This window comes from Mesoplodon densirostris, chromosome 7, assembly GCF_025265405.1.
Source record: "Mesoplodon densirostris isolate mMesDen1 chromosome 7, mMesDen1 primary haplotype, whole genome shotgun sequence".
Taxonomy (NCBI): domain Eukaryota; kingdom Metazoa; phylum Chordata; class Mammalia; order Artiodactyla; family Ziphiidae; genus Mesoplodon; species Mesoplodon densirostris.
In genome coordinates this window covers 10,963,637-10,975,400 of record NC_082667.1, presented here as the reverse complement: position 1 = coordinate 10,975,400, position 11,764 = coordinate 10,963,637, and the positions used below count along the sequence as shown (strand labels likewise).

The following is an 11,764-nucleotide window of genomic DNA, read 5'->3' as shown; positions in this document are numbered from 1 at the left end:
AGGAGTCTTGGTTGAAGGGAGAGGGCAGGCTGATGGGGCATGACTCCCCTTAAAATTCTACCACCAGCTTCAGAACACTCAGGCAAAAACGGGACTTTTTACACCCAGGAACAATTTCTCAGAAGAAACTTAAACACAGCCCTTTACTATATAAAGTACTCACCCTGACCAATGCTATCCCCAGCTCCCAACTGAGAAGCAAGCCTGGGGCAGATGGAAACCAAACACTTGCTCCATGACTGATAAAGCCAGGCAGCGAACATGGAGGGTGGGCTCTGAGGCCATACAGGCGTGCCACCCGACCCGTCCCCACCCAGATCAAACCTCTGCCCCAGCCACACATGAGCCGGCCACGGACAACGAGCCACTTTGACACCCCTCCACCCCCGCTCCACAGTCAGACAAGGCTGGGAGGAGGCGGGACTGCCCAATGGCCCACATTCCTATTGAAGGGGCCCAGGCAGGAGCCAGGACATAGGGGAGGCCAGTTCCCCCCAGACCCGCGTCCACTGGGCTCCTTCACCAACTGACCGCGTGATATTGGGCAAGCCCCTCTGCCTCTCTGAGCTCTGATTTCCTCCTCTAGAACTGGGAGCTGTTAAAGAGAAATTGCTATCATTCTTATCCTGCCTTGGGAATTCTAGAAAGTAACAAATGTTCTGGGTTCCCATTCTGGCTCATTTCTCAGCTCTCTAGAACTATGACGTTCAAACTTTTTTTGATTGAAAGCAACACTCAGTATGGTTTTTTGTTTGTTTGTTTGTTTGCGGTACGCGGACCTCTCACTGCTGTGGCCTCTCCCGTTGCGGAGCACAGGCTCCAGACGCGCAGACTCAGTGGCCATGGCTCACGGGCCCAGCCGCTCCACCGCATGTGGGATCTTCCCGGACCGGGGCATGAACCCGTGTCCCCTGCATCAGCAGGCGGACTCTCAACCACTGCGCCACCAGGGAAGCCCAGGATGTTTTTATGTTGCCACCCAACACACACAAAGTGAGCCTTATCCTCACAAAACACGATGCATTCTGACATTTCTATTCTAGTCCATTTCAGTTCTTTAAAAATTGATGGTTGTGTTACTACATGATTTTTTAAAAATTGATGGTTGCAATGCTGCATATCACTACAAAGAGAGAGCATGAGGAAATTTTGGGGGGTGATGGGACTGTTGTATGCCTTGATGGTTACGGTGATTATGCAGATCTGTGTATGTGTTCATATTCATAGAATTGTGCACTAAAAGAAAATGGAATTTACTGCATGTTCATTTAAAAAGTAAAGTTTTGGGGCTTCCCTGGTGGCGCAGTGGTTGAGAGTCCGCCTGCCGATGCAGGGGACACGGGTTCGTGCCCCGGTCCGGGAGGATCCCACGTGCCGTGGAGCAGCTGGGCCCGTGAGCCATGGCTGCTGAGCCTGCGCGTCCAGAGCCTGTGCTCCGCAACGGGAGAGGCCACAACAGTGAGAGGCCCGCATACTGCAAAAATAAAAAAAATTTAAAAAAAATAAAAAGTAAAGTTTTAAAACAAGAAGGAAAATTGATGGTTGCAACCCACTAAACTGGTTTCACGACCCACCTAAGGGTTGCCATCTGTAGTATGAAAATCCCTGCCCCTGAAGCCCACGACAGTGGCTGGAGGCAAAAATGCCATTGATCAGGCTGTGAGTAGAGGTGAGGCGAAGCAGGAGAGAGATTACCCTTCCTGACCCTCTTCTCTCCTTTCTGCAGTCACTTCCTGCCTCAGAGGCCTCAGAGGGCTCAACTTAGAGGACCAAGGTAAGGAAGAGCCACGTGGAGAGGGGGGCGTGAAACGATTCCACCAGGCTGTAGGGGGACCTGCCATCCCTCCATCGGAGCGAATCCCACCTTCCAGAGAGAGAGAGAGAGAGTGCAGCCCACACCCCCTACACACGCACACATGCGTGCACACACACTTCAGAGGCCCATTTGCAGACAGATGCCCTAGATGGCTGTAAAGCACCCCACAAATACTGGGTGTCATGCTAATTATTATTATGACCCACTCACCAGGCACAGAAAAGATACTGGCCATAAATGCACCTTGCAAAGTCCTTTTCCTGCCCAGCCCTGCCAGATGCTCCCTGGCCAGAGACATTTGCAGCTGAGGATGCAGAGAGAGGCTGCACCAGATTGTAAAGTGTGCGAAATGTCCTGCCTCAGAGGTTGGACTTTAACCCTAGAGGCTAGTGTTTCCCAAACAGGGTTCCACAGAACTCGTTGGACGAAGGGTAGGCAATACTACATCACCCACTGCAGACTCCTGACAGGGGACACTGGCCTAATAAAGCCTCTGAGAAGTCCTGCAATGAACTCTGTTAAGCATTTTCAGATTCAGCAGTTCCCAGACTCACTTCACCACAGACCTCTCTTTTTCACATTTCCTGAGATAACATCATGCTGAATGTATTTGGTGACAAATGTGCCGAGAGAATCTCGTGAAGCTACCAGGCAACCAGAAGGGGCCACAGAGGGCTTGGTAGGCCCTGGGCCGGGACCTGGAAGCCTGCAATGGCATCCTAGCTCCAAACTGTAGCACGATCGTTCCTGCTGTACAATCCCACTTATATAGCATTTGAGAAGAGGCAGAACTCATCTTTAGTGACAGAAAGCAGATCAGTGGTTGCCTGAGGCTGGATTCAGGGAAATCGACTGTGAAGAGGCATGAGGGAGCTTCCAGGTGATGGGCATGTTTTCTGTCTAGAGCATGGCGGGGTGTGTATACATTTGTCACATTCCATTGAACAAGAGCCCTTAAAACGAGTGCATGTCCTTGTATGTAAACTGTACCTCGATAAAATTGATCTTAAAAGGTAAAGACAAGGGGGAAAGGGGGAGGGAGAGGAATGGACTGGGAGTTTAGGGTTGGTAGCTGCAAACTGTTACATTTAGAATGAATAAAGAAAAAGGTCCTACTGTATAGCACAGGGAACTCTATCCAATCTCCTGGGATAAACCATCATGGAAAAGAATATTAAATAAAGAATGTCTGTATGTGTATAACTGAGTCACTTTGCTGTACAGCTGAGATTGGCACAGCATGGTAAGTCAACTAGACTTCAATTTTAAAAATGAACAGAAAAAAATAGAGTAAAAGTTAGAGAGAGAGAGAAAAAAATCAGGCTCCGGGCCCTATCTGGGGTCTATTGAAACAGAATTTCCAGGAAGGGGCGATTCTGTAGGACGGTGGGTGCTGAGAGCCCCTCGCTCACTGCTCCGAGTTCCCTGGGCTCTGAGGTCTCAAGCCCCATCCTCCTGGCCTGGTTTCAAGGGGCCGCCTGGATCAGGGGCAGCATCAACCTGAGTTTCTGGAAAGTCTCTGCAAGGTCCCAGAGGACGACGCTCACGGGAGGAGCAAAGCAGGCAGTCCGTGGGCAGCGGGAGCTTTGCTAGGGGTGGGGTCCAGATGGGGAAGGTGCAGGGAGGGGCCCCCATGGAGGACCCTTTCCAGCCCAACTGCGCCCCCCCACCTCTTTGACCCCTAGGCTTCACAGTGAGACTAAGCGGCTCCGGCTCACGGTGCCAGGGCCATCTGGAGGTCAACTACAAGGACGAGTGGTACACGGTGCATAGCAAGAGCTGGGGCCTAAGCCCGTTCCACCGGGAGGACCCCGGTCAGGCCTGGAAGCTCTGCCAGGAGCTGCGATGCAGGGAGCCCTTGCTTCTCTCCCACTTCCGTCACTTCAAAGGGAAGCGACCCCAGAGCCAGATCACCTGCCGCGGACAACTGGGGTCCTTCTCCAACTGCAGCTACAGCAAGGCAAACCAGGGGGACCCTCTGGCCCTCATCTGCTTAGGTGGGTAACTAGCTGGCCCCGTGGGTTCCCTGGGCCTGGGCACCAGCCCCGAGGAGGCTGCCTACGCCTGTGATCTGGGGCCTGAGCAGGCAGGTGGAAGGGGTCCCCGATTTACAACTACCCTCTCAGAAACATACACTGGTGGGGAACTGGAGGAGGAGGACTGAGGGCGTGCTGGCACCTGTCTGGGGATGGAAAAGGTCGAGGAGCTGGTTCTGCCAACGGTTAACTTCATTGTCTCCTCTTAACCTCTGTTTTCCCAACTGTAAAATGGGCGGGTACTGCCTGCCTCGCAGGAGGCTTAGACACAACGCGTGGGTCAAGTGGGCTTAATGGGGCCCGTGGTACTTACATCATGAGTTCCAGGTCTTTCTCAACATGGCCGGTTGTTGACCCCAACTCTCCCCACACCCCCTACTCTTCCCTCCTCCCTCCCAGGGTCCTGGCCCCCTCCCTAACCAGAGCATCTCTTTTCAGAGCCACTGAGGACAACACCTCTTCCCACAAGCCCCCCGCCCATAACCACTCCGGAGCCCACAGGTAAAAGGATTCTGAGGGCCCTGGGGGTAGGGTGTCGGATTTAGCAAAGAAAAACACAGGATGTTCAGTTACATTTAAATTTCAGATAAGCATGAAAAGTTGTAGCGCATGTTCCATGCAATATTTGGGACCTCACCACCTCCCAGGGCCGTCGGCCAGTCGTTCACCCGTCTGTATGTTAGAACCACAGAGCAAGAAAGGCCCTGCTGCTGGTCAGCAGCACTCAGGTGCCTCCCCACCTCCCCAGCTCCTCCCAGGCTGCAGCTGGTGGCGCGACCCGGGGGCCTGCGGTGTGCAGGCCTGGTGGAGTTCTACAGCGGCAGCCTGGGTGGCACCGTCGGCATCGAGACCCAGGACGGGATCCAGGACCTGGGGGACCTCATCTGTGCAGCCCTCCAGTGTGGCTCTTTCCTGAAGCCTCTGCCAGAGACCGAAGCAGCCAGGACACTAGAGCCAGGAGAGAGCGGCCCGTTGCCGATCCAGTGGAAGATCCAGAACGGAGGATGTGCCTCCCCAGAGCAGTGCTTCCGAAAAGCTCCGCCCCAGGCGGGAGGCCAAGCTCTCGGCCTCATCTGTTCTGGTGAGTGGGACCGGGCCAGGACTCACAGGCGCCTCCATGTGGTCAGTCACCATACATTCCTGAAAGCCCTACATGCAGCGCAGGGCCCTAGCGCTACGGAGAACACAAGGGACACGGAGGCCAAGCTCTCGGCCTCATCTGTTCTGGTGAGTGGGACCGGGCCAAGACTCACAGGCGCCTCCATGTGGTCAGTCACCATACATTCCTGAAAGCCCTACATGCAGCGCAGGGCACTAGCGCTACGGAGAACACAAGGGACACGGAGGGCTGATCATTGGCCTCTAAGAGGTAGGGCGGCCATGGGGTGGGGGGGCCACAGTCACACCCAACGCCCCGGGCATCTCTGCAAAGTAACGCAGAACAAGTCCAAATGTACCGCTGGCTCGGCTGCCGCACGGGGAAGTGGCAGGAGGAGGCACGGTCTGCTGGTGAGTTTGGTGGACTGTGGCTTGTATCAAGGGCCCAAGCAGGATGGAGCGCTTGGAGGGGACCAGCCTTGCAGGAGGGGAGTTTATAAATCCCAGGGACAGATGATGTTGGAACGATGGTGAGACATAGGAGGTCCCTGAGGCACAGCAGGTAGAGAAAGGCCAGAGCAGGGCCCCAGAGGGCTTCCTGCGGAGGCTCCCGAGTCACAGGCCACCGACCAGAATAGACTGGCGATGCCAGCGTGGTTGAGGGCAGGAGCCCAGAGGCTGGTCTGGGGGATCCCAAAATGAGGATCAATGGGGAAACTGAGGGGAAAGGGACCACAGGTCAAAATAAGGATAATCACAGCATGCGTCGGGACGCAGTGGGCTCCTATCTTCAAATGGTCTAGCAAAGTCCAGACTCTAAGAAGTCATACTCCCTGAGTGCTTACATCACGCTGGGGACTATTCAGGGCATTCCTTCATTTTCACAACAAGCTTAGAAGGTGGGTGCTATTATTATCCCCACTTTACAGATGAGGAAGCTGAGGCTCAGAGGGGTTAAATTTCTTACTCAGTATCATAGAGCACTAGCTGGGGTTTCCCCTCAAGCAGCATCACTCCAGAGCCTGTTGTGTAAGCCTTGGCTACTCCAGGTGTGGTCCTGGACCAGCAGCATTGGCTTCATCTGGCTGGTTAGAAATACAGACTCCCAGGCCCCACCCTCCACCTACTAATCAGGATCTGCCTGTCTGCAAAGTCTCAGGGATTCATGTGCACACATCTGGGAAGCATTTGCTCTGGACCACTGGGCTATCCTGCAGGCAGGGATGCCCCCAAACCACTGGGCACATGGTGTGAATTAGTAAGATGCTGCCCCCTCCAGGCAGAAGCAGCCCCCAAGGATCTCTTGGCCTGATGGAAAAACCTGGCTGGCTCTCAGGCCCACTCACCCCTCTGCTAGGAGCCCTCCTGTAGGCTACAACTTGCAATACCATACCCAGAAGTCTTGCCTTTGGATTTTTTTTTTCTAAATAGAAGATTTACTAGAGCTTTGAAGATGGATGTTGCTATAGAAACTGGCCAAAGCTGCTGAGATCACAGCTCGCTCTAACTCGAGCACATGTGGGCCTCCAGGCCCAACCCTGAGAAGCAGAAATGAATCAGTTTCTGTTGGACCAGGCCCTGTTATGAAAGCTGGTCCCTCCAGGCTTGAGACCTGGGCAGCAGGCTTCCTGGATTCAGTCCCACCTGCGAATCTCCAGGACTCAGAGCAGGAGGTATTTCCCATCCCTGGGCCTCAGTTTCCCCTCTCTGAAAAGCCCTCCCAGCTCTCAAGGAGCAGCAAGAGAATGAGAGGACGTTTCAAAGAGGGAAGCGGACCCAGGTGGAACCTATTTCCCCACTCCTCTTCTCTTACCGCCACCTGGGTGGGGGACGACTCCCTGCTGGTGGCTGCTGACGGGCACTGCCACCCTGCCAGCCTCTTCACCGAACGTGCCCAAGCTGTTGCAGCAGCCCAGAGGCGCCAGGGACAGGGCTTGATGGGGAAAATGCCAGAGAGGATGCCAGAAGAAGGGAAAGGCAGAAAGGAAGGCAGTCCCACGTGGTACCCAGACCCCTGAGAGCCGGGCCCTGCCAGGGCCCCCACTTTGCCAGTGTCACGGGGTCCCAGTGGCCAGGCATGCAGGCTCGGGGCCCAGGGAGCTCCCGCCGAGCCCGCCACCTCACCTTCCATTGCTCTCCCCCCAGATTTCCAGCCCAAGGTGCAGAGCCGCCTGGTGGGGGGCAGCGGCACATGTGAAGGCTCCGTGGAGGTGCGCCAGGGCAAGCAGTGGGACGCCCTGTGCGACAGCTCCTCAGCCAAGGGCATGGCGAGGTGGGAGGAAGTGTGCCAGGAGCAGCAGTGCGGCAACATCAGCTCCTACCAGCTGCTGGACGCCGGCGAGAAGACCTCCAGGGGGTTCTTCTGTCCCCCAGGGAAGCTGTCCCAGTGCCACCAGCTTCTGCAGAAAAAATCCCACTGCAAGAGAGTGTTTGTCACCTGTGAGTTGGGCCCAGCCCATGGTGTGGTGGGTGGAGGGCAGTTCTGGATTTTCCTTCTAAGACTCAGTCAGTGAGCACATTTCTGAAGAACAGGCCCCAGGAACTAAAGAGAGAGCCCTAGGAAAGGATGGAGGGACGACAAATGAGGGGAGAGGGGCCAAGAGTGCTCAGACAGCAGTGAGCACGAACCATCAGTAGGAGACTGGCCGTCATTGTCAGGCAGCTAATGAATGACAGAGCTCTCATTCCGTCTTCTGCTCTTCCAGATGGAAAGTAGAAAAGCAAGGGAGAGGGGTACATATTTGCTACATTCATGGTAATTGACTAACAGAAAAGAGAGCAATGAATGGATGGATGGCTATTTGTATATGATGGCAAGGTGATCACTCATAAGTAACTGGAAAATGGTGGAAACTTAAAAGTGTTGATCACAGGAGGGGCAAATGATAGCCGGATGATCAACTGTTAGATAGTAAATGGTGGATAAATGAACGGGTAGCAGAGAATTTCAGAGACGGGTAGAGAGACAGCAGATAGCAAAGTGCCTTCTGCACATGCTGGTGAATTACTGGGGGAAGCCAGCCAGCCAGCCAGCCAGGAGCTTCCCTCTGAACGGACAGTTTTGATGCCTCCCAGGCTGGGGCTGACCTAACTCTGCCTCCTGCAGGCCAGAACTCAAGCCCAGTGGGCCTGGGTGCAGGTACAGTGACGAGCATCATCCTGGCCCTCGTGCTTGTGGTAATGCTGCTGCTGCTGTGTGGCCCCCTCGCCTACAAGAAGCTGGTGAAGAAATGTAGGTGTAGGTGCCCCGAACCTCCTCCCTTTCAAGCCCCTGCGTGGGGAGACTGGACGGGTTGCCCACAAGCCCCATAGAGGAGGGTTCCCACCTCCAGAAAGCCGGCTGGGAGCACCTCTGCTTCACCACCCAGCCCTGCCCCTCTCCTTCTCACCAGCCTTTCCCCGCACCAAGTAACAAACAGAAAGTCAGGAAAATCACTGATTCGCCCACATCCAGGGGCCCAGCTGGGACCAACTCCAGCCCAAAGGGAGGGTATGGGCATTCTTTAGACTGTGGTGGGTCCAGAGGGTCTGATCCCAGAAGACACGTGTCCCAGGCCGGCTCCACCACGTGGCAGCTAATCGAACCACTTCCTCCCTGAGCTCTGGTTTCCTCATACAACAAATGGGCGACCGCAGACCTTGTGAAGGTAGTGGGTATCATCCTGGCCTTGCAGAACTCAGGAGGAAATCATTCAGAGACAAGGGTGTGAGATTAGAGAGGCTGCCCACTGCCAGAGGTGGGCAGCGATGGCTGGGTCCCTGGTGCCCTCCCAGGTCTTAATTCTAGTTCTAAGCACCCCGCGGTGGTTTCTCCTGGAGAACCGGCCCCTCAGCATGCGCCTGCCACCTCCTCCCTCCTTCCCTGGCTCCCGGCCCCCTTGCCCACGCCTGTCTCAACCCCCCTCCCCCCCCCAACGTGCCTTTCCTGTCTGTCACCCAGTCCGCCAGAAGAAGCAGCGCCAGTGGATTGGCCCGACGGGAATGAACCAGAACAGTAAGTAGCCCCGGAGGCAGGATCCTCCCTCGGCCCAGGCCAGTAGCCACGGGACTCGGGAAGGAGGCCATGGAGCAGGGTCACGGGTCACTGCCGACCATGGACAGAGCCAGTGGCTGCTTGAGACCTCTGAGCTCCACTGTGCTCGTCTAAGGTGTGACTGTGGCCACAGGTGTTAACGGGTGGTACTCAGAGAAGAGGGCCCCGTGATCAAAGAGACTCTGAAATCAGTGAGTTAAGCAAAGCTAGACACAGTTCTTTACTTCAGGACTTGTCAGAACCTTCATGGGCATTTTTGCGTGGTTCATCTCCAAAGCGGACGTATGTTAAGAAGGGTTGTCCAAGCTAGATTTAGCATGGAACGTCTTTACCGTGGAACAACTTTACAAGGCCAGTTTTAAGACATTTGGATGCAGCCGGCCCTGTCCCCACCCCTGGTCTCCAACCTCTCTCCTTTGGCCACAGCCAGAGCCCCCTTTTTTTTTGTTGTTGTTGTTGTTGTTGTTGTTGTTGTTGTTGTTGTACGTGGGCCTCTCACTGTTGTGGCCTCTCCCGTTGCGGAGCATAGGCTCCGGACATGCAGGCTCAGCGGCCATGGCTCACGGGCGCAGCCGCTCCGTGGCATGTGGGATCCTCCTGGACCGGGGCACGAACCTGCGTCCCCTGCATCGGCAGGCAGGCTCTCAACCACTGCGCCACCAGGGAAGCCCCAGAGCCCCCTTTGTGGGTAGAACCACAGCCCTCCTCCTGCCTCTACTCCGCCTTCTCCCCCACTTTATGTGTCAAGGGCCAGTTCCTTCAAGAAGGCTCTGTGTTGTCAAGTCTTTCTTACAATATAAAGACCCTCCGTTCCGGGAGGGCAGGAACCACATCTGCCCTATCACTCATGTTCCAATTCCCTGCTTGATAAATGTTTGATAACTGACTGACTGATGGATGGCCTGCCCGCCAGTCAGCTTGCCAGCCGACCCAAAGCTGCTCTAAAAGCCCGAGCCCTGCTAGAATGAGCCTCCCCGGGAAGAAAGGGAAAAAGGGACGCACTGAAGGAGCTCAGGGGGCCCTTGGCCCCCACCCACACGTGACACAGTGGGAACAGGAAATTTGAGTCGGGCCCCTGTTGGGGAGGAGGACAGGGCATCACGTCTAATGATACCACCTCCCACATCTGCTCAGTGTCTTTCCACCGCAACCACACGGTGACTGTCCGGTCCCAGGCTGAGAACCCCACGGCCTCCCACCTGGAGAACGAATACAGTCAGCCTCCCAGGAACTCCCAAATCTCAGCTTTTCCAGGTAAGCACCAGCTGGCGCTCCTAGGAACGAAGGCAGGGCCGAGCAGAGGGTCACATGACTGCCTGGAGAAAGAAGGGAGGCCGAGCGGGGTGGCGGGGCGGGGCGGGGGGGGGGGTGCAGAAGGATCAAACGGCCCCTTTAACAGCCGGCCACGGCAGGGTATGGAAGGGATACAGCCTTAAAGGGCCACTCAGCCAGAGAGAAGAATGTGCCGGGATGTCATTAACCCCAGCACCGCTGTGACCTAAAAGACCTGTTTCTCAATAAATGAGGCCCCTCGGATCCCTTGGAGGCAGAACAGAGCATCCATCAGTGGCCCACAGAGCCCAGTATCGAATGCTCCCTGACTGGCGCTGACAATTAAGCCCCAGGGAGCCTGGCATTATGCGTCATTAGAGGACACTAGCTGATTTGATCACAACAGTTTCAGGGATGTTGAGCCACTGGCTCAGAAAGCCTCTGTGATCTTCCAGCCCCCGCAGGGCTCTTGGCTCTGAGGGGCTCTCTCTGTGTTGCCTGGAGGGCTAACCCTGCTCAAATGGCCTCCTTTCTTTCCACAGCTCTGGAAGGGGCCCTGCATCGTGTCTCCGCCCAGCCCGATAACTCCTCTGACAGTGACTATGATCTGCACGGGGCTCAGAGGCTGTAAAAGGTGAGCCTGGACCCCGGCAGAGCCCTGGGGATAAGCACCAGCCACCTGGTTCCTCACCTCTGCTCACCCTGCCCGTTCATGACCTGGGTGGGGGGCTGGGGGACGATTACCTAGACTCTTATAAAGGAAAAGATTAAGCATCAGCAATTTAGGTGACAGGAGCCGATCTGGCCATTTGAGCAGAGGGGTCATGGACCTTAAACTCCATCTCAGAAGACTACATAAAAGAGGCCCCTGGGCTTCCCTGGTGGTGCAGTGGTTGAGAGTCTGCCTGCCGATGCAGGGGACACAGGTTCGTGCCCCGGTCCGGGAAGATCCCACATGCCGTGGAGCGGCTGGGCCCGTGAGCCATGGTCGCTGAGCCTGCGCGTCCGGAGCCTGTGCTCCGCGACGGGAGAGGCCACAACAGAGAGAGGCCCGCGTACCGCAAAAAAAAAAAAAAAAGCTAAGGGCAGGGGAAATTTAAGAGGTACAAACGACTATGTATAAAAGAAATAAGCTAGGAGGATGTATTGTACACCACAGGGAATATAGCCAGTATTTTATAATAACTATAAATGGAGTATAATTTATAAACATTTTGAATCACTATGTTGTACACCTGAAACTAACATAATATTGTAAATCAACTATACCTAGATTTTTTTTTTAAAAAGCACCCCTGAGAGTATCCTGATGGACGTACACCAGCAGGAAGGAGAAGCCGCTATCTCTGACATTGGGCTGGGGGCTTTGGGCCCCCACCTCCCTGAACCATCTCCAGAGTATGAGGCTTCCTCCGCCGACACACTTCCTTCTCACCACACAGCACCAGGACCCAGGAACAAACATCAAGAGCCAGACCTTTTGTCCTGAGAATACTCTGCAGTCACTGC

The 11,764-nt window shown here is 55.1% G+C and overlaps 1 protein-coding gene across 1 annotated transcript; it reads left to right on the top strand.

The window, feature by feature from the left end:
• The first annotated feature begins 261 nt into the window (after window positions 1-261).
• On the top strand, window positions 262-10,886 carry CD5 (CD5 molecule). The gene is made up of 10 exons (XM_060105140.1): window positions 262-268; window positions 1,727-1,774; window positions 3,502-3,813; window positions 4,291-4,353; window positions 4,601-4,933; window positions 7,096-7,389; window positions 8,057-8,182; window positions 8,891-8,944; window positions 10,118-10,237; window positions 10,798-10,886. The coding sequence occupies exons 1-10, from the start codon at window positions 262-264 to the stop codon at window positions 10,884-10,886; spliced, it is 1,446 nt and encodes a 481-aa protein (XP_059961123.1).
• The last annotated feature ends 878 nt before the right edge of the window (window positions 10,887-11,764 follow it).

Coding starts and splice junctions, on each gene's coding strand:
- CD5 (XM_060105140.1), top strand. Junction 1,775..3,501: donor GCTCAACTTAGAGGACCAAG/GTAAGGAAGAGC, acceptor TTTGACCCCTAG/GCTTCACAGTGAGACTAAGC. Junction 8,183..8,890: donor CAAGAAGCTGGTGAAGAAAT/GTAGGTGTAGGT, acceptor TCTGTCACCCAG/TCCGCCAGAAGAAGCAGCGC.